This window comes from Aspergillus pseudodeflectus (assembly GCF_044049435.1).
Source record: "Aspergillus pseudodeflectus strain CBS 756.74 chromosome Unknown BJX68scaffold_4, whole genome shotgun sequence".
NCBI lineage: Eukaryota > Fungi > Ascomycota > Eurotiomycetes > Eurotiales > Aspergillaceae > Aspergillus > Aspergillus pseudodeflectus.
Genome location: NW_027263780.1, coordinates 351,999 through 378,502, shown reverse-complemented (window position 1 = coordinate 378,502; position 26,504 = coordinate 351,999). Strand labels below are relative to the sequence as shown.

Genomic DNA, 26,504 nt, shown 5'->3' with positions numbered 1-26,504 from the left:
CGACGAAACACGCTAACAGAGCCAGGGCGCAATTGGCGTGTCCAGCCAATCGGTAACGTGGGTGTCTTTGTTGAGGTGGAAGCAACAATGAACGAGGCTAAATGCGGCGCGGCCACACAAAGGACGCTCGAGCAACGACTTGGACAGGGCGATGCTAAAGAAATTTTATTTTCGACATCGAGATCATGGACTCAGAGCCCTGAAACGGTCACATAAGTATCAGATCACTGCTGCTTTGCGCATCATGTCTCTCAACTGATTCATTTCTCACTACTGTGATCAACACCACCTACAAGATGGCGCCCACGACAATCGACTCGCTCCCTAACGAGCTTCTAAACCATATTGTGGTTCAGCTGGTAGGCTGCGATCCACGCACCGACCCCTGTGCATACGTTTACTCCCGGGTCCCGAGCGCACTCTGCCTCGTGAGCCACCGCTGGAAGCAGGTCGTGACGCCTTTCCTATACGCCAATTTCCACTACGACGGTCACCCGGCAAAGATAGAGTCTCTCTGGCTCTTTGTGCGAACCGTTGTAACCCGTCCCGCCCTCGCACGACTTGTCCGTCAGTTGGATCTCACTACCAAGGGATTCCAACACCCTCACGGATTTCCGGATTCAGTGGCCTTTCTCCGCCACCTCAGGGACCTCTACACTACCAACCAGGAATCAATCAAGCGTGCCTATAACCAGGTCGGCTGGGACAGGCCGTACGTCCAGAACCCCTTCTTCACCCATTGCCGGGACGCCCTCGAAGCAAGCGGTGAACTCCCCGATCTTTCCAGCGAGGTCACCCTCGAAGCCTACGCCAAACGCGGTCTATTTGATCATTACAACCTGGACTATAACAATCTGGACCTCGGCGAGAGCCAGATATTGGCGGCTGAGAGCACATTCAAACAGGGCTACCTGGCGCCTCTATACGCTATCCTCCACGCTCACTGCCCGGACCTTGTCCGCACCCACGCACACCTTGCGCCCACCGATGTCTTCCACGCTGGCATTCTCTGCTGGGCGGGATACGGTGCCACCGACGCGAATCGCCCGCAGGCCATTGCGTTCCGGAAACTCGAGAGCATCTCGATCAAGCCCGCGATTTCGGTCGACGCCAACGGGAGAGCAAGATCAGCAGAGCAGATCGGGCCGTGCGAGATCACCCTGCAAAACTGCTACTACCGACTGCCCAAGCTCAAGGAGCTCTTCATGATGCCCGCACGCGTCCGGATCGGGTCCAACGAGCCCTGGCCGATTAGTTACGACAGCCCGATCCAGAAACTCACCCTGCAAATCCACCAGGACGAACGTTTCGACTACGCGATTTTCTTCTCCATGCTCAAGAACCTGCGGCAGCTCTCGCTGGTCCTCCCGCGCCGCGACGCATATGAGCACGGGCTCCTCCTCCACCACAAGCTCTGGAAGGTCCTTTCTCACCTCCAGGATACCCTCGAGTACCTCGACATCTACCAAGGCGGCTTCATCTCACGTCCAGGCGGACCACTCATCCTCAACCCCGCGGCCGCCGCAGCAGACACGGCAGGCACAGCGGCAAACACAAACGCAGAAGCACAGAAAGACCCAACCTTCTGCGCGCCCTTTGCAAAGTTCGACAAACTCAAATACCTCGCGACAACACCCCTGATTCTGCACGGGAACGAGTGCCCGCATAACCACGGCACAAAGCTCGCGTCGCACCTCCCGCCCAACCTCATCTCGCTCGCCCTGTACACAGAAAACAACTCGATCGAGCGCGACGCGATCTTCCCGCTCGACACGGAGGAAAGAAACCTCGTCGCCGAAGCAGCCTCGCTCGGCATCCGCGCTATAACCCTCGACTCGGACATCAACGGGCCGTTCCCGATCGACGCCTTCGTCGAGGAGGCCGAGCGACACCCGCATTTGAGTTTCCAGTACGATGAGCCGCACCGGCTGCTTTTTGGTGGGGACCAGGCGCCGTTTAACGATTACTCGCGGCCGAGGTTTCGTGTTGAGGCGGTGCGCGCGAAGCGGAACATGACGGATATTCCGAAGGTCGTGCCGAGGGGGATCGAGGTGTTTGGGTGGAGGGGGGAGTTGGAGTATGGGCGGAAGAGGGGGAGGAGGAGTATGGAGGGGATGCACGGGAGGGCGGTGAAGAGGGCGAGGAGGGATAGTTAGGGTAGGGTAGGGCTGTTTCGGGTCGAGTGCGTTTGTTTTGGGAATGAGGGTGGTTGACGGGCTGGGCCCTGTTTGGTAGATATTGTTTTTTGTACTATTTGGTTTTTGGTCGGAGTCTTGGTGTTTCCATTCTTTTTTTTGACTCTGTATCTATACTGTATAGCGCTGCAATGCTATTCAATCGCCTATGAGATTTCATTCTTAGTAGTGTCAAGTACATACAGTATATCCCTCGGTCCGCTGCCTCGCTGGAATATCCCCATCAAGGCCAGTAGGTTCTCCTGCATGAATTTGTTTGACCTCGAGTTTGGGCCCCTAGTCCATGTCTCGAGGTTAGGGTTACGACTCCTTGGAAAGTTTAGTTGCCTCTTGCAAAGTAGGCCGGGCATACTCCCCTCCATTCAACTAGGGATATACTCGTAATCAAACCAGGGCCTTTGACTGTTGATTGTTTTCTACTCTTCGTCCTGTGAATCTATAACGCAACCCGCCAATCAATGGATTTTCCCGCCAAATGGCCTGGGACACTTTTTACTAGTATCTGTCGAGACAGCAACGAGGACCGTATATACTGGTTTGATATTCGTGGGTCTGTATCTCGTATTCCATGGAGATTCTGTACCCTGCCGAATGTTCTGATCAATAGGCCCTGCCCTGCAGCATTAGCTCAAGGATCGAACGCCAGCCCAGCGGTCCTAACAAAAACAGGCCCCTTCTGAGACACTCGGCTTGTTTACTATCCCCCACAAACACAACTTCTGAACCCCTCTCCACCCACGTCTACTGACTCGAACTCAACACAAAAGACCCACTCAGGTATGGCTCTACTAGAGACTCTCGTCTCGGTCACCAAGAACATCGGCATTAACACATTTTAGTCAACCCCCTGGTTGATCCAGCACGATTCCCTTTAATCGCAAAACTCCTGAACAGGAAAAGTAAGTCTCGAGCCCTTTTGACTGCGACAGCTAATCTGACTCAACACATCAGGTCAAATGACTGATACACGGCCTGCATCCTCGTCGCCAAGTCCAGCCAATTGGCGCGGATTCGCCGGTAAGCGGACTCCGGTTAAAACTGACTGGACAACTACGTTCCGCGACCGTGCCAAGAAGATCTTGGACGAACAGAAGCAATTTGACACCGAAGTTGGCACGCTGAGAGATCAGATTTATGAGATTTTTGAGAACGCCCTCGCTAGCCAAGACCTAATTCCTAGTGCCCATGACTCCTCACTCGGCTCCCCCTGCTTCTACAGAGTATTCACTTCATTTATCCCATCCATCACTGCCCCGGCTCCCAAGATCATCTATACAGCATACCAGCATCGTCCGCAAAATGGCCCTTCGCCCTACAGCATCAGTCAGTCACCCGGCCCCAACCCCACCTAACCACCCCACCTAACCACCAACCTCCTCATCTCCATCTTCACCCAATGCCCGGCTTCTAAATCCTCTGGTCGCTTCTAAGTACTTCGCCCCGCCTCCATAGGACATTCAACGCTCACGCCCGCCTGCGAAATCATCACTGCAGTGCTGAACTCGGCAGTCCCAGTCCAATTCTGCGGACTCATGCAGGGTGTTCTTGCCTTGCGTACAAGTCCCGCCTAGTGGTCTACCAATAGCTGTGCGATGGCGTGTAGGTAGGGGTAGGGATGGGGATGGGGATGGGGTATACCTGAGCCTAAGCCTGAACCTGCTAATCCGCTCGCTGGTGCTGGTCCCCGTGCTGGTCCTGGTGCTAAACCTCAGCGTGTGAACTCCGTCGCTTCGTTCGCCCTACTCTTACTGTGCATATTCTGAGGGTAACTTGATAACGGGACGAGTGTTGTCTGTTCTTTCAGAGATCGCGTCTGGCGCCGGGTCTGAGTTTGGATGTACATGGGTGTGTCCTGCTCGTCTGAGGTGTTTTGAAGAAGCTGAATGCGGTTGGAGGAGGGAGCGGGAAATGGAGATGGAGCGGGAAATGGAGGAGTTTAGTCGCAAGAAAACTATGTGAATCAGGGTGAAAGAGGTAGAAGATGAGGGGAGATAGATCCAGGGGAGTATCTCGGGCGGTGGTATGGGTTTCTATCAAAGGAGGTGACTTTGTTGTTTTCTGGGCGGTTGGGGGAGGGGGTGGAGCAGGGAATAGGGCCTGCGGTCCCATTGAGTGGGACTGAGGCTGCTGAGGGGCAGTGGTGGATTTTGGGCGGGGTTATTGATGAATGATCTGATCTTTGTTTCTTTGCTATGATATTATAGATGCAGGTAGATTGACATCCTCTATCGCCAGTTGATGGACAGGAGATATAATAATGAACCCTAGGTGATGGGCCATCTGATATATGAGTATCAGCCGTCGAAACGCATTCCTGGTTCTAAGTGTAAGTGGTAAGAAAACAACCCTCTAACTACCCACCTACAACCTCCCTATACATCCCCACCATCTCCCCCCTCACCCTCTTCGCAAGCGGCCACACCCTTCCAAGGACCTTCAACGCCCCGATACTCAACTGCACCCGTGCCTTGAGCGACTCCTGTCTTGTCGAGCCACCCACAACGAGAAGAGCTGCCGTATGTACAATTATACACATTGCCAGTGCGCAGGTGAAAAAGGGCGAGCGGTGCTGGATTGTGCTGGGGAGGGTTGCGAGGTTGGAAAGGAGGTCTGCGGCGCGGAGGAGCTTGTGCGAGTGGATGTCGAGGGTTGGAGAAGGTGGCTGGGTGAGGGGAGCTGATATCGATGCTGAAGGATGAGAAGGCGTTTTGGATTGCAATTGTGAATGGGATTCGGGGAGTTTGAGGCGGGTGCAGGAGGTTGAGGAGGGGGATGGTGGCTTTTCAGTGGTATTATGGAATGAGGCAAATCGCATGCTGGAGCGTGGGTGGTGGAGGTAGATTAGGGCTCTGCCGTTAATTCGTCAGCAGAGTCTAATACATTTGATGAGCCGGATATGCATACAAGTAAAGCGTCATTTGCGCCTGAAAGACCATCTCATCGTGGCATGAGCTGTCATACCCGTCTCCGTGGAGCGCAGGAAGTGTCATCAACAATGAGCAAAGATGCGCATCGATAGTCTCAACACGGGCTTCGATATTTGCCTCGAGCGAGCGATTGAGCTCGAGGACGGCGCCGAGATTCCGCACGGCGTCTATCCGGTATGCGAATGTTGAGAAATTCTGCGCGAGTGTCCAGTCGCTCTGCAGGTCGTCGAGAGTCTGACCGCTTGGTCTCACCTGTGCTCGTCAGTATTTCCTCACCTAAGAGAACAGGCTCGCTGCCTTACATTGTTTAAAGTATACATTTTCTCCGCACATGGCAGCAGCACACTCGCTCGCTGGCGATATAGTCGAAATGGACTCTGCTCACGCATGGCGGCCAACAGCCCGTCCACGATATAAAGCTCCCAATACGTCCGCCTCCAGCTCTCCCCGAGCACCGGGTGGCCATACGATTGCTCCAGTGCAAAACGCGCATGATGCAGCCCAATCTCGAGAGCAAGATTGACTGCCATCTGAAGTAGTCGATGCGCGCTTTGCTCTTGACAGCTTGAATGGTCGATGATCGCCAGCAACAGCAGTGCCTGCACAGTGAACCCGTCTCGCAGCGACGGATCTGCTAGGAAGCTATATGCAGGCTGTCGCAGGGCTTGCTTCAATGACTGGTCTGGGTAATAGTGAGCGCCAATGTAACGCATGACGGCGATCAGGTAGGCAGGGATGAGGTGGGCGGCTGGCGAGTTCAGGGCTCTTCGTGGAACCGTGAAAGGGTGCGAGGGATGAAAGTTTTGGTAGTACAGTTGGATCATGGGTTCGTGCGCCGTGGCGGGGCTTGTGAGAGGGGTTTCGAAGGTATCAAGGGTATCAGTGGGGAGAGGAAAGTTCTGGTATGTCTGAAGGTCAAGGGGTTGAAAGAGGTCGTGGGTTGTCTGGTCATGTCAGTTCTCCTTGGGTATACCTGGTATGGGTGTCCAGCGTACGAGTATGTGCAGATCGGGAGAGAAAGCAGTGGCGTTGAGCCAGTCGGAAAAGGCATCCGCGGAGACAGAAGAGCCCTCCTCGTCGGGTCGAGATGAGACTCTTCGAGACTGATCCCGTCGCCCTCGTCTTGAGCGGACATAGTGGCATTCCGTGTCGGCTGTCTGGCAGCGAGTGCACACCGGCATGAGAGCATCACATCTCAGATGGCGACGACGGCAGGGCACACAGGCCACCGAGGAGGGCTTCTGAGGAGAGTCGTGGTGTTCTTGCATTTTGCTGTGACTTGGAGGACGTAGGGAACAAGCAATGTCGAGCTTCATGTTCAAATATTGTATGGTGCATTCTCTAGCAGCCACGTAGAGCCATGGCAAGACTCGAGGCTCGCGGCAGTTCGGCCTCTGATCGAGGGTGAATCCCTCCCAAAGCGCTCGAACCCGAGATCCCCGATCGGCGACCAATACCTGATCCGCATCCGCATAATGCTGTATCCCGCTGCCTGCGGCCGCAATTGGACTAGACGGGCTGCAAGGCTGGGCTAAGCGAACCTCTGGAGCGCTTGACGCTCGGGCCAGGCGTGGTCCCCCTGGGTCGCAAGGTCCCCGCGGTGGGGCGGCGGCGTCGAGCCCGGGGATCAGAGGGAGTCCGCACTCCGCCTGCCGTTGCGCACGAATGAAGACAATAGGCGACGAGAAGCGCCACCTAGCTCAATGCATCTCATTCGAGGCAACTGAAACCGCAGCTTCATCTCTCCCACGATGACCTGACGCATGGCCTTGACTCAGCCATCGAGCAGTGTAACGATGCACTTGTGTTCTGAGGGGCGCCGCCATGAACCCATCCGAAGTCTTTGTGCTACAGGGTAAATCTCTCACCTTGTCCCCGTGGCTGAAAACCGAAGAAATCACTTTCCAGCACAGTCAGCAAGGCAAAGAACCAAAAATGAAATGATGTCTGATGCGAGGAGAAACACTGCGGGCAGATGAACCCGAGATGGTCCCCGACGCCCACCCCGGCTTGGCATCCCTCGTCCAGCATGACCTCATCTCCTGTTCCCCGACGGGATTTTGATGAGCCAGGGTCATAGGTCGGCGATTAGACGGCTATTTATCCAATAGAATAATTGTCCATCGAGCCGCGAACTAATCTTGGTTCTGACATCAGCAATAATGGTGCTCATTGTTTTGTGCTTGTGACAGAGTAGCGGTGTGCATTCACCGGGATATAGATGCATACAGTTCTCCAGTCTGGACAAGGCGACTGGGGTCTTTAGAGGCAGGAATTATCGACGAGTCGAGGTCGCCGTTCGCTCTTTCCCTGCGAGGTGATCAGCCACGATGAACTAGGCATAGTCCAAAATGACCCAAGGGAGGAGCGACCCCGGGTATGTCAACTATGGAAGGCTCGATGCACATAGAGAATATGCACATGTTCTTCCATAGGCCCTAATCAGGTATGCTGCAAACAATTGCTTACTAAGAAAATTGCTCTGTACCATTCGTTGGGCAGCGTTCGAGTGGGAAGGAGGTGATATAGAAGACGGTGGGCTCGAGATGCTAGATTTCAAGAAGGGATTCTTTAGGATAGTAATGTAGCCTAACTCTGTGAAACCCTTATCGTCTTTTAACAGCCTTCTTAGATGACTTATTTCATACTGCGTGTCGGTGGCGCTATTTCAAGCTTCTCCTAGTATCAGGCCGATTTATACACGCATCTCTCCCCGCATGGCGTGAATACTCCTTCTCGGCTAGACACGATTGTTGCAAGTCCAGTAATTCAGGCCTCTCAGTTACACATACTCGAGGAGTTTCTGATTCCAAGGCCTCTTGCAGTGGTCGATACTAGAAAATATACTTTGTACTATACCATATTGGAGGATAGCAAAAGGCACTGAGCCTCAAAATTGTCCACCCCGTTTGTCCAAAATTAAGGAGAGCAAACAGCCCAAGTAGAGCAAAGCGTCTCTCTCTAGGCAAGGCTACTCGAAGGTCGGCTAAGATCAAAGCGATCCCTCGCCCAGGATTGTTCGCTTTGTTACAGCTCGAGGGGGATAGAGGCAGATGAAAGACAAAATGAAACCGGCAATACCCTAATAACAATGATATCAAAGACCCTATACAAAGGGTCATTGGTATTCTTTGCGCCTCACCTCATACTAGCTACAAAGACCACCATTTATTTAAGCCACAAATATGCCGGGTCCTACTGCAGAAAAAACATCTAGACTGTCAGTACAGCGACTTCCCGACTCGCTATCAACCACCTGCAGCATTCTATAACCTACACACACGGCTCCTCTATATATACAAGATATACACAACCAAGATGCCAACCAACCACCCCCACTCCCCCTTTTACAAAGCCCTCAACACCCCTGCCAGCCCAACGCACCACGGCTTCCCCCCAGACAGACAACCCCCCTACCACGCCCTCCCAATAACCTACCTCAGAGACCTCACAGCCATGTGCACCCCCTGCTTCAACCTCTATCTAGACCTCTACAGCAAATTCCCCCTGCGCGCCCAAACCCTCGACAAGCACGGCCGTCACAAGAACAAACACCCCTACCTCTTCACACGACACTTCCCCTCAGACTCGAAAACAGAGTCGCAGATCCAGCTCATGCTCGACCTGCTCCGCCTCGGGCTGCAGCATGCGTTTCCGAAGACGGCGGCGCAGATAGGCGTTGATTCGACGGTGACGACGTATAACAGTTCGTTGAGTTTTGTGGCGCTGAGTGTTGTTGTGGATTTTCCGGAAAAGGTTGCTGTTAATGAGACGGTGTTGCAGGTGCTTTTTGGGATGGAGGAGAGTCAAGGTTGGGAGGTTTTGGATTTCAGGGGGGCCGTTGAGAAGTTTTGTGAGTGTGGTGGGAAAAGTGGGAAGGGGGGGAAGGGGTCTTGTATGTTGAGGGAGTGGGTTTTGTAGGTTGCTTTTATACAGGCGGTTGCGTGGGACTTTGCTGCGTTAATAGTTGTTGGACCTTATTCCATTCTATTCACTCTCGAGGATAATTTCTAGTGCTTCCAAATAATCTATATATCTACTTTTATTACCTTCGAATGAACATGGGTATCTACAGCCATTAATTACACTGGCGTAACAATCATTCTAGAAACTAATTCCCTTAGTCAAGTAGAAGGGTGAGTTTCCTGAGGCCAGAGACTCTTAATTCTCTTGAAAGACCACGCACGCACACAGCTATTTGAAGAATTCATGCTCACCCTGCACCCTGAGGCCTACACCATATACTATACTTTCTTCTTCTACCACGGTCAAGTTCATGGTAGAGTTGAGCTTGATTCCCTACCAGGTACGCAAGGTAGCGCATTTAGCAAGACCGGCAGGGCTTGCTGAACAATTGCCAATCGATATACACTGGGCATGTCCCAAGATACAGAGGACATTGAAGTTGTCCTATATGTCTACTTCAATCAAGGATCATTCACATAACTGAGCAGGTGGTAATTCAGGCTCGGCTTTATACTTTCAGTCTCGCACGCGCCAGTCCATACTCGCCACGAAATCAACGCAACGTACAATTGAATCTACTCTCGCGGAGTACGGGATAGAAGGACCCCCTGGGAGACGATTCCACGTCTCCTGAGCGTCCGGAAAAGGAGGGCATCAGTGATTGAAATCAGAACGCTCTCTGACACTCTCCTCTGTCGTAGATCGATCGGATCGTCAATCGAGACCTAAAAATAGAGCCCATCGGTCGCCAAGCAGCTATCTGCAATAGGCCGGCAGCGAATCAACTGCACTAGGGCATTCTACTTTCGGCTTTGGGGGCATGAGCAATGAGAATGAACCTGAACACATGTTACTCCTTGCTTTGTGTTTGTCGGGTAACAATCTTTCTGCTTCTGTCGATCGACCACGGTAAGCAACGATTTTCTGTCCCCGTGTCGCCGGTGATAAGGAATGAACAGATTTGTATGTGTTCAGCCTTCAGCTTCTCGTGTTTGCGAAGATCCATTTCGTATTTGCCATCGTGCGACGAGAACTTGAAGTTCCTGATCAACATCTAATACGATCAATGTAACAACAGGCTGTTCGTCTCGCCAAATATGGCACAGCAGGATGATGATCGGCGGACTCGATGATCATCCGACTCCAGCATGGCAGATATAAAATGGCCATCAAATCGGTGAGTTGTAGTCTGTATATTCAGCACCAAAAATCCCGCTCGATATCAGGCCTTCGCTCATCAGATTCAGGCAGAGAACCCGCATCAATATGAAGTATCTCGCCGGCGTCTCCCTCTTCGCCTGCGCTGTCAGAGCCCTTCCTTCCGCAGAAAGCACTGTAGGCCAGGCTATCCTCGAAAAGGCTCTGACTGCTGAAGGGACCCCCTACGCCTGGGGCGGGGGCTCCTGTGATGGTCCTAGCGGCGACCAGCCGCCATATGATTATGGCGACGTTGGGTACGACTGCTCCGGTCTCGTCTGCTGGGCTGTCTGTCAGATCACTGGCCGCGATCTCTTTACCGAGGGTCTTCGCGTCACGTCTTCCATGTACTGTGCCAGCGAGGAGACTCTTGGGTACAAGTATGTTCAGAACTGCACCACCGTTGGTATTATTGCTAATACAGCCCCAGGAAATACCCGTACGAAGAGCGCCAGGCAGGTGATGCCGTCTTTTTTGGTGGGGAGTGTGAGTGCAATACCAGCGGCAGTATCCACCATGTTGGATTGATGATGTCTGTTTCCCTACGCTTATATTTCGTTAAGATATATCGCTGACAGCTCTACCTAGGGACTCGGGCGATCGCATGTGGAATGCTCCCAACGATCGGGTCAACAAGGTGCAGGAGAACAGCATTTCTGGGTTCGGGGAGACACCGTGTCCTTATGTTATTCGCTTTGCTTAGCTCGCTCTGTTTGAGATTGTGTCAGCATGGTTATTGATCTCGAGTCATGAACGTACGCCGTAGAGCACACTCATTATTCGGGTTATGAAGGACGCCATCTGCTCTTGCCCAAAAGTCGCTAGGCGACGGCCCACTTGCGTGGGTCAACCGAAAACCGAGTTTTACCAATGCAGCACTTGTGAATGCATTACGTTATCTATACAGAAGCGAACAATTGATGACGACAACCAGAGACTCTGGCATTCTGCAAGCGTAAGCATTGATCAGGGTCTGGTCTTGGCGGCTTGCGACCCGTGCCGCCGGATCCTTCGTCCTTCTCCAAGCTTCAACAAACGTTTTCTCCTCCTCATGTTGCTCCCCAGGCTCCGACGCTTTGAGGATGAAGAGTGCCATCCCTGCTCACAATGTGATTGACGCGCCTCCACCACACCTCGCAACACCTCTAGATTCCCCCGGGACTTCCGGTTCTTTCCAGTTCCCCACCTCTAATCTTCCCTCGCTGTCTCCAACCACATCCCCAACAAGCCCAGCGACATCGGACGCCAACAAAGTTCCCATCCCCAGAATACCAGTGCCTGAAACACCTCGAACCCAACCCCGGACCGTCCGCGCTTGCGCGCAGTGCCAGAAGAAAAAGACAAAATGCGACGGCGCGAAACCGAAGTGTCGGTTCTGCGAGCGATCGGGCGCGATCTGCACGTACACCAAGTCGAAGCGCGAAAGCCAGCAGCTGCAGTTTCAGTCGTTCGAGCAGAGGATTAACGCGTACGAATCTCTTCTTCAGGAAATCATCTCCCAGAATAATACCCAGGACAGCCGCCTGTCGATCCAGGATGCCATACACGTGTGTTTCTCTATGCGCCATACGTTGCCAGTTTGAGGACTAATTCGCTATCTCCCTGGTTAGAGACGCTTCCAGGCTTCTCCGGATTTCTTTTCGACGCTTCTCGCCGCGAACTCGCCTCTCGATCAGCACATACCCTTACCGAGGCCGGGATTGTCATTGAGGAGGATGCACCAAGCGTGGCAGGCGAATGAGAATCGTCAAGCGCTGGTCCTTGCGCAGCAGCCACCTGTACGAGTGACCTCGATCGAGCACTGGACGTCGCTTGTTGACGACGACGTTGCCAGCCATTTGCTCTCTCTCTATTTTACATGGGAGAATCCAATATGGCAGCTTGTTGATCAGAATCAATTTGTGCATGACCTCGAACGTGGCCGAACGAGGTTCTGTTCTTCTCTTCTCGTCCACATTTTGTTGTTCTATGGCTGTGTAAGTACATCGCATACTTGCATAAATTCCGCTAACAGTCCACAGAGCTTCTCGTATAATCTTACTCGAATCACCGATCGTTCAGAGGAAAAGGTCCTCGGCGATAAGCTTTACGCGGCAATACAGCGCCTCTGGCAGCAGGACAAAGACCGAGTCGACCTTCCTACAGTACAATCCAGTATATTAATTGGGCTCCTCTGCTGCACCTTTGGCCTCGATAAAATCGGCACACAGTATATAACTCGTGGAGCGGAGATAAGCGCGCGGTTAGGTATTCACAATCAGCACTCTGCATATTTCTTCTGGGACATTGACGATGACCCAGCGGCAATCCTGAATTGCCAGAAGCTAGTGTCATGGGCTGTTTTTGACATCCACGCGTAAGGATTGGTTTTCCTCGCGCCAGTGCTGCCGTCGCTAACTATCATAGGCTAGCTTGTCAGGTATACCGGAAGCCACCTGTTTTGGATGAGCCTCCGGCCGTACAGTTTTCTCAGGAGGAAGCGGCACTTTTAGACGAAGGTGCCGAATGGTGTCCATATCCTATCCAGTCGCCTGTTGCGCAACCTTTTTACTATACGGCGTCCTGGGTTAGAAGTGAGCTGGTTGCTATAGTTCACGACATCGCCTGCTTCGCGCTAAAATTTCCTGCCTCAACCTTGAACTGCGATGACTGGGATTATGGCCATACCTTGCATCAGAAACTTCTCAGCTGGAACGCAAAGCTACCATGGAGTGTCCTCCCGAGGCACAACACAACACCTCATATCATATGCCTACAGTTCGTCACCCGGCCTACTCTTAAGGACGAATCATTAACCTTTTTAGCCTATACTACCACGCCACAACCGTCTCGCTATGCGAAATCTTCCTCCAAAACGAATCTTCCCCCGAAGCACAGCCACCCCGCTTCGATCCTGAACCTATTAAATCCCAGAGCCTCGATACAATCGGCTCCCTCGTCCTCCTGTATAAGCACTGCCACGGCTGGAAATCCATTCCCATCGTAATGCTACACTACTTTTGCGTCGCAGGCATCCACGCCATCTCAAAACTCCATCCCCGCGAACCAAAATGGGGCCTTGTTCTCGAAAGTTCCGTCGTCGGCCTCTGGCATATGAGTCTGAGCTGGGGACGCTTGTGTAAAGCGTTTCTGCGGATGATTGAACTGGTCCTGAAAGCGAGGAAACCACAAGTGCCGTCGTTGGTTCCGCCCAAGGTTACGGCGATTTTCGCGCAGATGAGTGGGAGTCTCTGGACGGAGAGTGATGCCTTGGCGCTTTCGGCCGGGTATATTGTGCACCATGTTCCTGGGCAGGGCGAAGGCGGGTCGAAGTTCAAGGCGCATGCGCTGCAGGAGCTTTTGCTGGCGATGGAGGGGTTGGCTGTGGCGCCGGGGACTGTTGGGGATTGAACTTTACGTGCATTGTACTACCTATTCAAGGTGATCATTCACTAGTACACAGCTAGTGCCTGGTGTGATAGTCCCTGGTAGTGACTATACAACGAAAGTATTACACGACGATTGCTGGTCGAGCTCGTGCCATCATTATACACGAAGAGGTGTGGCGATGATCGGCAGCTCGCGCGGGCCGCCATGGCCAGCCAAATCACAAGCTCGCAGGCTAAGGCGGATTGTTGCAGCGGGAGTTCAGTCTGTTGGAGCGAGCTTGGGTGTCGCGTTTGGTTTTGGGAAGTATATATCGTTATTATATGAATTAGCGATGTATTGTGGAATCAAGATCAGGAGATCTCCTGCATGCGTCGATCTCCTCGTTTGAAGCTCAGCGCTTTCCTCGTGTTCCAGTGTGGTAAGCATTTGCAGAAATATATATATGAAACAGACCAATAGATTCAGATCCAGCGGCGGCACTAGTCGTCGAGAGCGACAAGAAATAATAGAAAGAACTAAAGACTCTAAGGCACAAGCTGAATTCATTCAGCGACAGTATGGTATCGGGATGGAACAAAGATTTACACACTGTGAACGGCAAGACACGCACCATGCGGTTTGCGCATCGTGTGATATGGCAATTGTTTTCACGGTAAGATATATATACACATAAGTGGGCTAATCCTTCAACAAGTTTCCATAGTCTAGTGGTTAGGACGGCGGTCTCATAATATGACAGTTCCCATCTAAAGGAATTGCAATCCGCAAGCACGAGTTCGATTCTCGTTGGAAGCATTATCTTTTTTCTTTTTTTTTTTTGCGCCACAACCGCTGTGCCTTTTCTTTTCGCCTGCGTTGTTCGTTTTATTCAAAGGTCAATCTCCTTATTCTCTGATAACTACTGCCTCGGCCGTATCCGTATCGCATGCCTGTATTTGCGTTTATCTTGGCCAACTATCTCAACGGTATCGCTTCAATTATTGGCGGCGTATACGTACTCTCTCGCTCGCCATGTATCCTCGCAACCGCATCACTTCAAGCGCCTTTCCTAAAGGATCTCAGGGAACGGCCATTCAACAGCAATTTCCTCCTTTTCAAGCTCGAGCCTCATAAACACCAAATGGCCCCCAACAGCTTCTCCCGCCCATCTTTCTCTCTAGTACCTCTCTGGCCTCATCGCTGGTACCTGGATTAGTCACCCCGGCAAATCTTGCTCCGATCGGCACAGAGTCAGATCACCCGTGTGCATCTGGACTGCAGCTTGCTGCCGCGCTCCTGGGACCTGCGCATTTGGGGATACGACGAATACGACATTTTTATTCTAGCCCTACTACCAAGCTTTGTTTCGAGAATCTAATCCGTTCTTCTTACTTTATTATCCTGCATGAGCTCTTCTGGGGCTCCATACACTAGAAACCTTCAGTTCATTCCTGTGCTACTCTGGGCGAAACAGAGCTAATCGCTCTGGATGCCTTCGCGTCGCAGCCATACCAAGTCCCGAAGGGGATGTTTCCAATGTAAACGGAGACATGTCAAGGTCCGTATCCTTCTCCACACCTGATGGATGACATAGTCTAACGATCCCAGTGCGACGAAGACATTCCGCGCTGCACACTATGCAAAAAGCGCGGGCTCGAGTGCACATACCCTCCCCCAACCGAGGGCGATGGCCAATTCCCGCCGACACCACAGGGCAGCAGCAGCGCCACCGAGAACAGCATACACCCGGACGCCGACTGGCCCGTGCAAACGCGCCTGCTCGAGATGAAGCTCTTCCACCACTACGTCATCGACGCCTCGTTCACGCTGCGGCAGGATGTCCTCGACCCGGGCCACTTCCAGGTCGCGGTCCCGCGGCTTGCATCTTCGAATCCCTTTTTATTAGATATCCTCCTCGCATTCTCCGCACTACACCTCGCCTTCCTCGAACAGGGCACCAGCGAGGCCAAGTGGCTCGAGATCGCGCTCAAGTACCAGAACCGCGCGTGCTCGGCGTTTAGCAAGGTGCTTGCGGGGCTATCCCCCGAGAGCTTGGGTCCGGCGTTTATCTGTTCGATTTTCATCATGCTGTGCGCTTTTGCGTACCCGTGTGTGTCGCAGAATCGGGACACGTTTGATCCGCTGGCGCAGGTGCTGGAGATTCATCGGTTGCTTGTGGGTTGTGCGTTTTTGTTCCAGCAGCTGGATAGTGTGGAGCAGCCCGAGGAGATGCGCGCATGGCTTGTTTATAAGCAGCCCGAGGTTTTTGTTAAGAATGGGGTTGTTGAGGAGTATGCTTTCCTTCGTTTTACTTTTCCTGTTGACATGGAGAGCTGATGATCCCTCAGGGCGCAGGATAACTCCGCTTTGGAAGAGTTACAACGGTATGTCTCATCACCATAAAAATGAACATGGCCATAATGCTAACGGTCGTAGCGACCTCCTCAAATCCCTCGATAACCTCCACAGCGCAATCTCCTCATCAGACAGCCCTCACCGCACCATGTACCAAAGCACCTGGGCGACGCTCGACGAGATGATCAAAGAGTGGCCCCTCGGCAAAGCCAAGGGCGGGATCCTAGCCTTCCCGATCCACATCAGCGAGGAGTTCATGGCGCGGCTAAAGGAGGGCGACTGGACGGCTCGGATGTTGTTCTTGCATTATGGGGTTGGAATGCATCTGCTGTCGAATAAGTGGTATGTGGGGATCTGGGGACGGCGGCTCGTTGCGACGGTGCTGCAGCCTGGGGAGGAGATTCCGCCATCTTGGGAGGGCACGGTGAGGTGGGCTAGGAGGGCGGTGGGGTGTGATGTGGATGGTGATGATGAGTCGGGCATTCCGGTTAAGGTGGAGGGAACGGAGTTGGTGGAGATGGGCGAGAAGACTTGTGTTCTATAGACGATTGCGGGGGATCTACGGAGTACCGGGTCGGAGTATCTTTGACGACTATCTATACCCAAGGTAATAATATAGTCTAATATTGGAGCTGGACCCTCAAAGGCCCGAGGAGCCAAGAAGCCACTGGAACGAAGGGTCTCAGGCTCTCAGCGGAATTCGGCACATGGTTTACGCCTCGAACCTTGGGCTGGACGAACGGTGAGAGCTCCCATCGGCTGATCCACAGGTTGGAGAAGAGCGGGTGACTCCTTATCAACCACTCACCGTGCGCGCCCAACCTGGGAGTCTGCTTATCAATTCCCTGTTCCTCAGATCTCCAGATTCTGCAAAATGTCCTTTTCTTTTCGCTCCTCCCAGTCGTTTTGCGTCCTCTCTCTAAACTGGTGTGGTGTTTTATTCTTAGTGGTTCGTCGTGGCTCGCAAGATGCAGGGGTATAGCGCCCAAGATGTGGAGAAACAGGTAGCCCCCCAGTTCCCCCCAGCACGGAATGGCAACCCGACCAGCGATCCCGGAATGCTAATATTAAGCTATGATGGTGTCACCCAGCCACTCCTCCCCAAGCATTCCCCAAGAGATCCTTCCGCCCCGTTTCACAAGCATACGCGTGCGAGTAGTACGACTCGTTCGTCGGCGACCATGTCTCGCGTCTTGAGGCTCTCGCTTTGTACCACCCTCCTTTTGGTCCTGGTGGTTTTTTATCTCCCTGGTGCATTCCCGTCGCCCCTTGCTTCTGATCGTCCACATGGCAGGTCAAGTGAGCTTGAGTTGCAGCTTGAGGATGGGAAGAGGGGTGCTGTTGCTAGTGAGAGTGCGATTTGTAGTCGGCATGGTACGGATATTATTTTGATGGGTGGCAATGCTGCTGATGCTGTGAGTTTCTTTGCTATTGTTTGTTGTTTATTGTGCGTTTTGCTTTTTGCTAACCGATCTAGATGGTCGCGACGATGCTCTGTGTTGGAGTTGTTGGTGAGTATTTATTTAGGATCTCGTGAACATCATCTAACATTAGTAGGGATGTATCACAGTGGCATCGGAGGCGGAGGCTTCATGCTGGTCAAGTCACCAAATGGCACGTTTGAGTCTATCGACTTTCGCGAGACTGCCCCGGCAGCGGCCTTTGAGGAGATGTTCAAAAACAACACTGGAGCCTCCACGTCTGGCGGATTAGCAAGGTATGCCAAATCCAGCTCACGTCGAACCATCACTGACAGTATCTAGCGGCATCCCCGGTGAACTGCGCGGCCTGGAATACCTGCACAACAACTACGGCTCTCTCCCCTGGTCTGTAGTCGTCCAACCGGCCATCAACACCGCACGGTATGGCTTTCCCGTCGGCGAGGATCTAGTCCACTACATGGACTCCGCAGTCGGCGACGACGAGGATTTCCTCGTCAACGACCCCGCCTGGGCTATCGACTTCGCTCCACACGGCACCCGTGTCAAGCTCGGCGACACGATTACTCGAGCCCGATACGCAGACACACTCGAGACGATCGCCGAGCACGGCCCGGACGCCTTTTACACGGGCCCGATTGCAGAATCTATGATCAGTGCGCTACAGGCGAAGAATGGAACCATGACCCTGGAGGACCTGCGCAATTATACCGTCGCCGTGCGTGGCATTGCGCAGATCGATTATCGCGGGTACCGGGTTACCAGCACGACTGCGCCGTCGAGCGGAGTCGTTGCGTTGAATATGTTGAAGGTGCTGGATACGTACGAGCCGTTGTTTACGGAGAGGAATTTCAATCTGAGTACGCATCGCATGGACGAGGCGATGCGGTTTGGATATGGATTGGTACGTGCATCTCGGTGCAGTGGTTAGGTTGACATGGATGGCTAACTGGGTGCAGAGAACTCAACTCGGAGATCCGCATTTCGTCAAGGGGATGGTCGAGTATGAGAAGGGGATGCTGGAGGCGCAGACTATTAGTGATATCCGTGGGAAGATCTCGGATCTCCGGACGCAGAATGTGTCTGCGTATGATCCTGCTGGGATTGAGAGTCTGGAGACGTGAGTCTTGTTCCTGGTTTCCTCACTTTAGGTCTGGCTGACGCGCCGGTAGCCCCGGCACCTCGCACATCGCAACAATCGACCACTCAGGCCTAGCCATCTCAGCCATCACCACAATCAACCTTCTCTTCGGCAGCAAAGTCATCGTCCCCGAGACGGGCATTATAATGAACAACGAAATGGACGGTACGTCTTCTCCGTCCTCTCTAAAACCAATCCATATAAACTAATAGCTGTATGTAGACTTCTCAATCCCCAACTCCTCCAACTCCTTCGGCTACATCCCCTCAGAGAGCAACTTCATCCGCCCCGGCAAACGCCCCCTCTCCTCCTGTACACCGACGATAATCACCTACCCAAACGGGAGCACAACCTTCTTAATAGCCGGCTCCGCAGGTGGCAGCCGGATCATCACGGCGACAGTACAGAATATCATCCACGCCATCGACGAGGGACTCTCGGCCGCCGAGACGCTCGCGCGGCCGCGGCTGCATGACCAGCTCGTGCCGAACCACGTGCAGTTCGAGTACGGTTTTGATAATGCGACTGTGCAGTTCATGCGCGAGCGCGGGCATAATGTTACGTGGATGGCGCCCGGGACGAGTACGGCGCAGGCGATTCGGGTGCTACAGAATGGGACGTTTGATGCGGCGGGGGAGCCGAGGCAGAGAGATTCCGGGGGGTTTGCGGTTTAGATTTGCGAGTTGAACTTGCGTGTAGAGTTTATGGCCGGTCTTAGAGCCTAGAGGCTAGATGGGTTTATGAATGAATGGACTGGTTCCTATACAGTTGCATGCTTTCACGACTCCGACATATTATATGGTCGTAGTGGTAGAAGACGTGGTCCGTGCGCTACCCCGGAATCTCAGCGGGACCCAAATTCCTCCAGACCTCAAATTTTGAAGCCACACCCGCTCTTCATCCAGGGGGGCTTTTCTATCGTCTCGAAATGTGAACCGCTCATGAACTACCAGTTCTCATTATTATCGATGCCTCCTAATGTTAAGACCATTGTCTTTTCGAAAAGCTGACGCGGAAGGGAGCGAAGAGAGTCGCCGGTGAAGGCAGGCGCCGCGGTGGTCCTCTGAGATCTGATCTGTGAGTGCATAGATTATTGAGCGCATTTCCCCTTCGCGTGTCTGTTTTGTGTTACCAGTTCTTTGTATTTGAAGTGTCTCTTCCGCTCGGCTGTCCTTTGCTTTTCAAGTTCTTTTCACCAACACATCTCTCCTTACCCTCACCCTTGCGCTCTTCCCTTCGTTCCACTATTTCACCAGCGAAAACAAAACTAACACGACCCTTCAAGCAGATGGCTCCCACTCCTAAACCCCGTCAGAAATGGTTCCTCTCGAAGAGCCCTTCGGAGAAGCTCGCAGAGCCTACCCCGCCTAACAACAACAACAACAATGGCAAAGGCAAAAGCGCCACCAAGACCAAATCCCCCACCTCGAAGCCAGCTCCCAGCACCCCCGCACCGCCACTTCTCCGCGACCTCTACACCTCCCTCGAAACCTCGTACAACCCGCTCCTGACAATAATCTGCAACCACGCATTCATCAAAGAAGCGCGGTACCCCGTGCGCCAGTCCGCGCGCATCCGCTTCGTGCGCGATGTCTATTATGAAGCTGGGCTGCTCGGATATAGTGATGAGGCTGTGAAGAGGGTTCTTGTTGATGTAAAGAGGTTCTTTCTTGAGAGGGTTGGAAGGGTCGATGTCTTCGATGAGGAGGGGGGTGGGTTTGGGGAGGAGGTTGATGATTTAGCGGGGTATCATGTTCTTGTTGAGGATCGGGTTGAGGATGGCGATGTTGAAGCTGATACTGGAGATGGTGTTCAAGATGGGGATGAGGAAGGATGGGAAACTGAGAGTGAGAGCAAGGCGTCTGGTGTTGATGATGCGGTTGACGAGTTCGAGAGGGCTGTAGGGTCTGTGAAGTCTGCGTCTCAGCTGTTGAGGGATATCGCTGCGCTGCTCGGAGGAAGTCCTAGTCACCGGTTCTCAGAGTCCCCTAGTGATAAGGATCAGAGGCAGGCGGAGTCGGCAAAGTCTGAGAAGAAGCGCAAGCGCAAGCACAAGCAAAGCCATGGCGAGGAGTCTGTGGAGGCGTTGCCTCGTGAGTCTGATAAACCTCTTGGTATGTGGACTCCTTTGACGACGCGCATATCACATCTTTTCTGCACTGTTACTGACTTTTTAGGCGAGCTTGAGGAAGAGTCTGTAGACCCCATCGAAAGTCAGGTGAAGTCAGGGAAGTTATCGAAGTCTGAGAAGAAGCGCAGGCGCAAGCGGAGCCGTGGCGAGGAGAGTGTGGAGACGTCTCGCGAGACTGACGAGCCTCTCGGTATGTGAACCCATCTGACAGCGCTTAACTCGTATCCCTTCCGCACTGATACTGATTCTTTCAGGCGACCACGAAGAGGCGTCTATAAACCCCGTCGAGAGCCAGACAAAGCCGGTGCAGCACGAGAACAAGCGCAAGCCATTTGATGAAGAGTCTGTGAAAGTGGCCGTCGGTACAGACCTGCCTCTCGGTTCGTGACATCCATTCCATTGCACTTGGCGGCTATCGCTAACTTTAATAGACGACCCCAAGGCGAAACCTACAGACCCTGTTGAGACTAACACTGAAACGAACCAACCCCAATTTGACGACAAGTCTCACGCATCACTCCGAAGGGTACGAAAACACAAGAAAAACCGCAAGGACAAGATGAAGGCCAGAAAGTCCTCTTCCAAAGATGCGTCGACAAAGCTCAATACCCCAAAGAAGGATGGCGACGACACTTTGCTGGATTTTTAACAACCGATGATTCCCGGGATTTGGCCACCGGTGATGAGGTGAGGTCGAAGTATTTTGTGAATCCGCGAACCAAGCCCAGAGTTACTGTGCACGCTGAAGCTTCCCAGAGTTCCAGCCGTTTTCCCATTGAAGATGTACGCTGTATGGTTGAGGATGCTGGCTTTGCTTCTGATTTTTTCTTGTCCGATTCGACCTTGAGTGATGTACCGAGTGACCTTGATTCCATCCCGGATAGCTCTACTCCATCTCGACGCAAGCCCGCCGTTGCAGCTGACAGTCCTGATGGCACCATTGAGACTTCTGATGAAGCTGTCAACTTTGAACCCCTACGTTGTGTCACTCCTCCAAGGGAACGAATCCCGCCCGAATTCGACTCTCCGTCAAAGCATACTCTCGTTGTGAATCGCAAAAAGCCACGCACAAAACTGTCAAAGATATCACCCTATTTCCCAGGCCCTCTAGTTCACGCAGACTCATGCCTACCATTTCCCCCAATTGACGCCCCAGCTTTCGGGCTGATTCAAGAACAACTCGCGCACGACCCGTTCCGTCTGCTGCTTGCAACCATCTTCCTCAATCGAACCCGGGGAGGAGTTGCTCTACCAGTTCTGTTCCGGGTTTTCGATCACTACCCCACGATTGAGGCCATGGCTGCAGCGGAACCGTCGACCTTGACTTCCATGATCAACTGCTTAGGTTTCCAGAATCAACGTGCAAAAAAATGCATCACTCTAGCACAAACATGGCTCGACTCTCCCCCATGTCGCGGAAAACGATACCGGAAGCTCAACTACCCACAAAAACTCGATGGTCGAGACGTCAAGCCAAGGGAATGCATCGATGACAATGATACCCGCGTGGCTTGGGAAATTGCACATCTCCCTGGAGTCGGCGCCTATGCATTGGATAGTTGGCGAATTTTCTGTCGTGACGAGCTACGAGGTCTAGCAAAGGATTGGCAAGGGAACGGGGCTGCAACAGCTGACTTCGTTCCTGAGTGGAAGTCCGTGTTGCCTCAGGATAAGGAGCTGCGCGCTTATTTGACATGGATGTGGTTGAAGGAAGGTTGGGTTTGGGATCGGGAAACGGGGAAGACAACTAGAGCTGGTGACAAGGTTATGCGGGCTGCTCGGCGTGGAGGGACCGCTCATATGGAGGAAGGTAACTGGACTCTGGAGATGTCGCCAGTGAAGCATGTTAGGTAGTACATAAATACATTGCTCATTCTGATTTGTTGGGTTGTAAACCTATGCTTTGCCTGAGGCAACAATATTGGGCAACTGGGGGCAACTGGGGGCAGCTGGACTGGTCGCCTCAGGCAGCGAACCAGATCAGGCAACCAAAGGCGCTTACCTAGTAACTCCTTGAGCTGCAAGCAACAAACACATCACCAGCAAACATCATCATCATCCCACGCCCCCTCTCTGGACCGTTTCATCTCAAGTCCATCAGATTCGACTGCACAGTCTTATTCGAGCTTCTCCAACGTCTCCAACATCTTCGTCGGGCTTCCATGCAGCATACAACCACGTCGCTCCACTCATCCCTTCGCTCTTAGCCCGCCGTCGAACTAAAGTCCGCCATTTCTCGACTAAACGGGTCTCAGCGGGGATTCGCCTAGGCCCTTCCCAGTTCTCACCGCAAAATCCTCGTCGAATCCGACAACCATTCATCGTTTCTCCCTCCTCTGCACCGTTCCTGGCTCCTTGACCCTCCTAAGCCTTGCTTTTTTATCACCCGCACCCCCTCCATGAGCGACGGAATGTCGCATGACTCTAAAGATAGCTGTTGGTGGAATCAGTGACATAAGCGCCTCGCTACGAACCCGACCAGTGAGAGCTGCGATTCCGAGCATCGCCTAAGCGCCAGACGAGCAACCCAACGTATCGAGAACACGACTGTCGGCGTTTCGGGACAAACAACACTCACACTCCCTTGCTTGAACACTCGATTGCTCTCCCGCCCGTGGCTGTCCCTCCCAATGAGGTGTCCGACCTAGCGGCCTTCTATCGTTCACAAATCTACGAGGTAACTAGAACAGTCACCACAAACGAAACTCGGCACAGAGAAGACGGGGGAAGGGCAACAGCCTCATTCTTGTCGTCCGTCCGTCTTCTCTCTCCACCACCTACCTGCCTACCTACCTACCTACCTCCCAATTCCCACCACGAACCCGAATTCGAGGCCCGTCATCACACGTCATGTTTCTGCCCATAAGACTAAATGACCGAGATCGTAATAGGAAACAGACTAGGAAACTCTCATCGTCGTCATCTACCTCTCTCAAGTCAAAACACCGTCAACAAAGGTCATCCGTGGGTCGCTCCAAGCCCGCAACCAAGGATCCAGAAGAAGAACAGGAACCCGAACCCACGGTCCGTGCCTCGACCCCTTCCGCCTCCGCTCCCAAATCCCGTAAGAAACGTCGGTCCTCCATGCCGAGCATCGACAGCGCCAGCCGCCCCGCCACGGCCTCCTTCCTCGAGTCGAGAACAAGCCTGCCATACCCTACGTTCTCGAAGGCTCATAGTAGGGAGGCCGTTAACAAACCGGGAATCCCTACCCCCGATCCGACCGACCTGACCGAGGTGGATAAAGATGGTGGAGATAAAGATGATAGCAAGCAACAACACTCCGACAACCAAAATGCACCGCCGAGTCCGCCATTGACTGGTGTTTCTTCGCGCAAGGGAAGTGTTGTCGGAGAAAAAGAAGAGAAACCTGCTACGAAGTCGAAGGATAACAAGGCGAAGATTCGAATCAAGACAGACTTGAACCGCTCGTCATCGAGTTTACGCTCGAAAAGGGACGATGCGAGCAAGACGAGCAAGAGCACCGTCCGACCGGAGACCCCTTCGAAGTCGAAACGTCCAAGTCCCGGCAAAGATTCTCCGCCTCGCACCACAAGCCATAAGCCTTCCAAATCAAAGCTTGACGAGGAATATATCCAACGCAAGCGGTCTCCCGCGGCTGTATCTATCTCTCCTCCCCGTTCGCCCGCAACTGTTCGCGATGCTGGTCTAGAATCTGCCAACGGCTCTGACGCAACAATCGCCGCGCCTCGCCATTCCCCCTCTACAAGAATAACAACAAAGAGCCCAGAGAAGCCTCCGTCCCGCAACCAAACTCGGTCTTCCACGTCCAATCGTCCGATATCCGCACACCGCACGCCGTTCGAGGCTGCAATGGAATATGGCCGACCGCCGACTGTCAACTCCACATACGGCACCCCACCACCTCCGCCCCCGCCCCCAGAAGTTCCAGTATCTAACCCCCGCGTTGATTATTTGCTTCACAACGGAGGTCTGGATCATCCGGTACCTAAGAATCTCCTGCTAGGCGCTGGCTTCGCCGAGCATCCCAACTTCCCCGCCCATATAGCCGCTGGTAGGGTCTTTGAGCCCTTCAACCGCCTCTTGGACGACTACCAGAAGGTTGTGGGTAAGAACGGCTCTCTCGCTGTAGCGACTGGATCTCGCTCGGTAGCTCGTCGCCTGCTCGACCGATTAGAGGCTGTTTTCGCCCGTGATATCTCGTCGGAGGCGTGCGAGTGCTTGATGTGTCAGCGTGAGCAGCTGGAGGAATTGCCGTCGGGCGTAAGCTGGGGCGAAGTACTGGAGCTGGTATCCGGTCGTCGAGAACTTCCCAACTGGCCGCCCTTCATCCTCACAACAGAGCTCGGCGCCGCGGATCTCTCCGGTGACGAGCACATTCCCATGCAGAAGATGGACATTGACGTTCCGGAAGAGTACCGCGACCATTTCCTGCGGCAATCTCGCAAGACAAAAGTCGCCGTTGATAAATGGCTGAACGAACAAGTCGACCAGCCGACAAGTGCACCGGAAGAGGTCGATGATGAGACACTGACATTTGCCATGTTGACCCACCTCGGACCCGAGCAAAGGCCCATTTTCTGCGCGTTGCTGGGTATTTCTTCGGCATCGCCAACTCCACGACCGGATGGCCAGCCTCGACCAAGGCCCCCTGCTCTCGTATCGTCGTCCTTTGCCATCCAGCGGCTGTACCGCCTGTTGTCTACCCCTCGAGATCCCGAAACTGCAATGTACATGTTAAACAACCCAGGAATTCACCATGTACTAGCCACGCTTGCAGCTATTAGCGACGATGAGTGGGACATTCTAATCTCAGGCCGGTTCGACGGATTCCTTCGCAGCGGAGCGGAGGACACGTTCCCCGCCAACGGCGCAACCCCGCCTCGCTGGCACAGCCGATCAACAACTCCCTTCAGCACCGGAGGACGAATGTCTCGAGGCCCAACCCCCAGCCCTCTCGTTCGCCCAATGAGCCAACCATACGGTCCAGGCTCACCAGGCTCATTCGGCGGCCCAATTGCCCTAGACGAGGAAATGGAAATCGCAGCTCTGGCAGAAGTGGAGCGTGAAATCTACGCGGGGATGGAAGCGCTTGAAGATGCCTTCGAGGCGCTCCACTGCAAAGCAGAAGCCGTCCGCCTCGCGCTCCGAGAACGCGGAGCCGGGCTCTCAATCGCCAACCAGAACCGTCGGGGCACATTCGTCGAAGCTCGGCTTGGTACACCGGCGTCCGCATATCCTTGGGAAAGTGGCACGGACGACGACTTCCTCGACGACGCTCAGTCCCTGGCGCCTGATGACTCGGCTAGCAATATCAGCTCCAACCGACGGCGCCGCCCGAAACGACGGACTGAGCGCCGCACCCCTGCGCCCGTGGAAGAGGAAGACGAGGGCGAGGACGGCTCGCACGTTGGGCGACGAGATAGTCGGAACTCGAGGAGGAGATAAAGAAGCGAACTTCATTCTCAACTTTCGCGATTTTCTATCTCCCCCTATTTTGTCTCGTCTCTTCTCGGAAATACCCAAACTGCATCTGACTGGGTTTTGTGTTTATAATTTCTCCCGATTTTGTTTCGCATCGTCTCATCTGCCCTCTCTTTAGCTCTGTTTTTACATTCTATTCCCTTTTTCATCTTGTCTTCAGCGTGATGACAACAACTTTTTAACGAACGAACGAAAGAACAGACGAAACAGTGCAGCGCATATGCATGCTCTTGTATATGGCAAACCTATGCCTATGAAGAAACGCCATGAAAAGACCGAGAATCAATCCAATAATCCATTATATTAAGAGTTGGCTTTGCTTCCTCCGCTTCGCTTCGC

The 26,504-nt window shown here is 53.3% G+C and overlaps 8 protein-coding genes and 1 non-coding gene across 9 annotated transcripts; 8 read left to right on the top strand and 1 right to left on the bottom strand.

The window, feature by feature from the left end:
- Nucleotides 1–296: 296 nt before the first annotated feature.
- Nucleotides 297–3,547, top strand: BJX68DRAFT_262312 (uncharacterized protein; the record flags this gene model as incomplete). The annotated part of the gene is made up of 3 exons (XM_071044400.1): nucleotides 297–2,103; nucleotides 3,035–3,094; nucleotides 3,147–3,547. 3 exons carry the CDS (start codon nucleotides 297–299, stop codon nucleotides 3,545–3,547), a joined length of 2,268 nt encoding a protein of 755 aa, XP_070903739.1.
- Nucleotides 3,548–4,352: 805 nt separating this feature from the next.
- BJX68DRAFT_227223 (uncharacterized protein) lies at nucleotides 4,353–6,510 on the bottom strand. The gene is made up of 4 exons (XM_071038628.1): nucleotides 6,118–6,510; nucleotides 5,425–6,066; nucleotides 5,100–5,374; nucleotides 4,353–5,044 (listed from the first exon to the last, which is right to left on the bottom strand). Exons 1-4 carry the CDS (start codon nucleotides 6,436–6,438, stop codon nucleotides 4,549–4,551), a joined length of 1,734 nt encoding a protein of 577 aa, XP_070903738.1. The 5' UTR covers nucleotides 6,439–6,510; the 3' UTR covers nucleotides 4,353–4,548.
- Nucleotides 6,511–8,440: 1,930 nt separating this feature from the next.
- On the top strand, nucleotides 8,441–9,043 carry BJX68DRAFT_262310 (uncharacterized protein; the record flags this gene model as incomplete). Its single annotated transcript, XM_071044399.1, has 1 exon — nucleotides 8,441–9,043. The coding sequence occupies one exon, from the start codon at nucleotides 8,441–8,443 to the stop codon at nucleotides 9,041–9,043; it is 603 nt and encodes a 200-aa protein (XP_070903737.1).
- Nucleotides 9,044–10,250: 1,207 nt separating this feature from the next.
- BJX68DRAFT_141809 (C40 family peptidase) lies at nucleotides 10,251–11,202 on the top strand. The gene is made up of 3 exons (XM_071036491.1): nucleotides 10,251–10,665; nucleotides 10,716–10,817; nucleotides 10,874–11,202. Exons 1-3 carry the CDS (start codon nucleotides 10,355–10,357, stop codon nucleotides 10,986–10,988), a joined length of 528 nt encoding a protein of 175 aa, XP_070903736.1. The 5' UTR covers nucleotides 10,251–10,354; the 3' UTR covers nucleotides 10,989–11,202.
- Nucleotides 11,203–11,263: 61 nt separating this feature from the next.
- On the top strand, nucleotides 11,264–14,206 carry BJX68DRAFT_227219 (putative C6 transcription factor). The gene is made up of 5 exons (XM_071038627.1): nucleotides 11,264–11,832; nucleotides 11,896–12,261; nucleotides 12,307–12,641; nucleotides 12,692–13,042; nucleotides 13,090–14,206. The coding sequence occupies exons 1-5, from the start codon at nucleotides 11,368–11,370 to the stop codon at nucleotides 13,673–13,675; spliced, it is 2,103 nt and encodes a 700-aa protein (XP_070903735.1). The 5' UTR covers nucleotides 11,264–11,367; the 3' UTR covers nucleotides 13,676–14,206.
- A 141-nt stretch (nucleotides 14,207–14,347) lies between these two features.
- On the top strand, nucleotides 14,348–14,449 carry BJX68DRAFT_t20. The gene has a single exon. It is a non-coding gene; the product is annotated as a tRNA-Met (tRNA).
- Nucleotides 14,450–14,489: 40 nt separating this feature from the next.
- On the top strand, nucleotides 14,490–16,658 carry BJX68DRAFT_227216 (uncharacterized protein). The gene is made up of 4 exons (XM_071038626.1): nucleotides 14,490–15,191; nucleotides 15,242–15,924; nucleotides 15,982–16,017; nucleotides 16,070–16,658. Exons 1-4 carry the CDS (start codon nucleotides 15,123–15,125, stop codon nucleotides 16,530–16,532), a joined length of 1,251 nt encoding a protein of 416 aa, XP_070903734.1. The 5' UTR covers nucleotides 14,490–15,122; the 3' UTR covers nucleotides 16,533–16,658.
- A 183-nt stretch (nucleotides 16,659–16,841) lies between these two features.
- On the top strand, nucleotides 16,842–19,335 carry BJX68DRAFT_227211 (gamma-glutamyltransferase). The gene is made up of 8 exons (XM_071038625.1): nucleotides 16,842–16,992; nucleotides 17,080–17,403; nucleotides 17,466–17,499; nucleotides 17,546–17,705; nucleotides 17,752–18,331; nucleotides 18,387–18,547; nucleotides 18,600–18,733; nucleotides 18,791–19,335. The coding sequence occupies exons 1-8, from the start codon at nucleotides 16,957–16,959 to the stop codon at nucleotides 19,240–19,242; spliced, it is 1,881 nt and encodes a 626-aa protein (XP_070903733.1). The 5' UTR covers nucleotides 16,842–16,956; the 3' UTR covers nucleotides 19,243–19,335.
- A 521-nt stretch (nucleotides 19,336–19,856) lies between these two features.
- BJX68DRAFT_277589 (uncharacterized protein) lies at nucleotides 19,857–26,129 on the top strand (the record flags this gene model as incomplete). The annotated part of the gene is made up of 9 exons (XM_071048358.1): nucleotides 19,857–20,889; nucleotides 21,319–22,549; nucleotides 23,438–23,723; nucleotides 23,769–24,021; nucleotides 24,055–24,339; nucleotides 24,373–24,830; nucleotides 24,861–25,142; nucleotides 25,176–25,442; nucleotides 25,479–26,129. The coding sequence occupies 9 exons, from the start codon at nucleotides 19,857–19,859 to the stop codon at nucleotides 26,127–26,129; spliced, it is 4,746 nt and encodes a 1,581-aa protein (XP_070903732.1).
- Nucleotides 26,130–26,504: the final 375 nt, after the last annotated feature.

What these genes read in the sequence shown, in the direction of transcription:
- BJX68DRAFT_227219 (XM_071038627.1), top strand. Translation starts at nt 11,368, where the DNA reads ATGAAGAGTGCCATCCCTGCTCACAATGTGATTGACGCGCCTCCACCA. An exon ending in CGATCCAGGATGCCATACAC is followed by an intron (nt 11,833 to 11,895) that starts GTGTGTTTCTCT and finishes CTCCCTGGTTAG; the next exon opens with AGACGCTTCCAGGCTTCTCC. An exon ending in CCTCATATCATATGCCTACA is followed by an intron (nt 13,043 to 13,089) that starts GTTCGTCACCCG and finishes TAACCTTTTTAG; the next exon opens with CCTATACTACCACGCCACAA.
- BJX68DRAFT_227211 (XM_071038625.1), top strand. Translation starts at nt 16,957, where the DNA reads ATGCAGGGGTATAGCGCCCAAGATGTGGAGAAACAG. An exon ending in TGCGGTTTGGATATGGATTG is followed by an intron (nt 18,332 to 18,386) that starts GTACGTGCATCT and finishes AACTGGGTGCAG; the next exon opens with AGAACTCAACTCGGAGATCC. An exon ending in GGGATTGAGAGTCTGGAGAC is followed by an intron (nt 18,548 to 18,599) that starts GTGAGTCTTGTT and finishes ACGCGCCGGTAG; the next exon opens with CCCCGGCACCTCGCACATCG.
- BJX68DRAFT_227216 (XM_071038626.1), top strand. Translation starts at nt 15,123, where the DNA reads ATGCCTTCGCGTCGCAGCCATACCAAGTCCCGAAGGGGATGTTTCCAA. An exon ending in GTAAACGGAGACATGTCAAG is followed by an intron (nt 15,192 to 15,241) that starts GTCCGTATCCTT and finishes TAACGATCCCAG; the next exon opens with TGCGACGAAGACATTCCGCG. An exon ending in AAGAATGGGGTTGTTGAGGA is followed by an intron (nt 15,925 to 15,981) that starts GTATGCTTTCCT and finishes ATGATCCCTCAG; the next exon opens with GGCGCAGGATAACTCCGCTT.
- BJX68DRAFT_141809 (XM_071036491.1), top strand. Translation starts at nt 10,355, where the DNA reads ATGAAGTATCTCGCCGGCGTCTCCCTCTTCGCCTGCGCTGTCAGAGCC. An exon ending in GAGGAGACTCTTGGGTACAA is followed by an intron (nt 10,666 to 10,715) that starts GTATGTTCAGAA and finishes ATACAGCCCCAG; the next exon opens with GAAATACCCGTACGAAGAGC. An exon ending in CACCATGTTGGATTGATGAT is followed by an intron (nt 10,818 to 10,873) that starts GTCTGTTTCCCT and finishes AGCTCTACCTAG; the next exon opens with GGACTCGGGCGATCGCATGT.
- BJX68DRAFT_227223 (XM_071038628.1), bottom strand. Translation starts at nt 6,438, where the DNA reads ATGAAGCTCGACATTGCTTGTTCCCTACGTCCTCCAAGTCACAGCAAA. An exon ending in CTCCCGATCTGCACATACTC is followed by an intron (nt 6,067 to 6,117) that starts GTACGCTGGACA and finishes TGACATGACCAG; the next exon opens with ACAACCCACGACCTCTTTCA. An exon ending in GCGCAAATGACGCTTTACTT is followed by an intron (nt 5,045 to 5,099) that starts GTATGCATATCC and finishes AATTAACGGCAG; the next exon opens with AGCCCTAATCTACCTCCACC.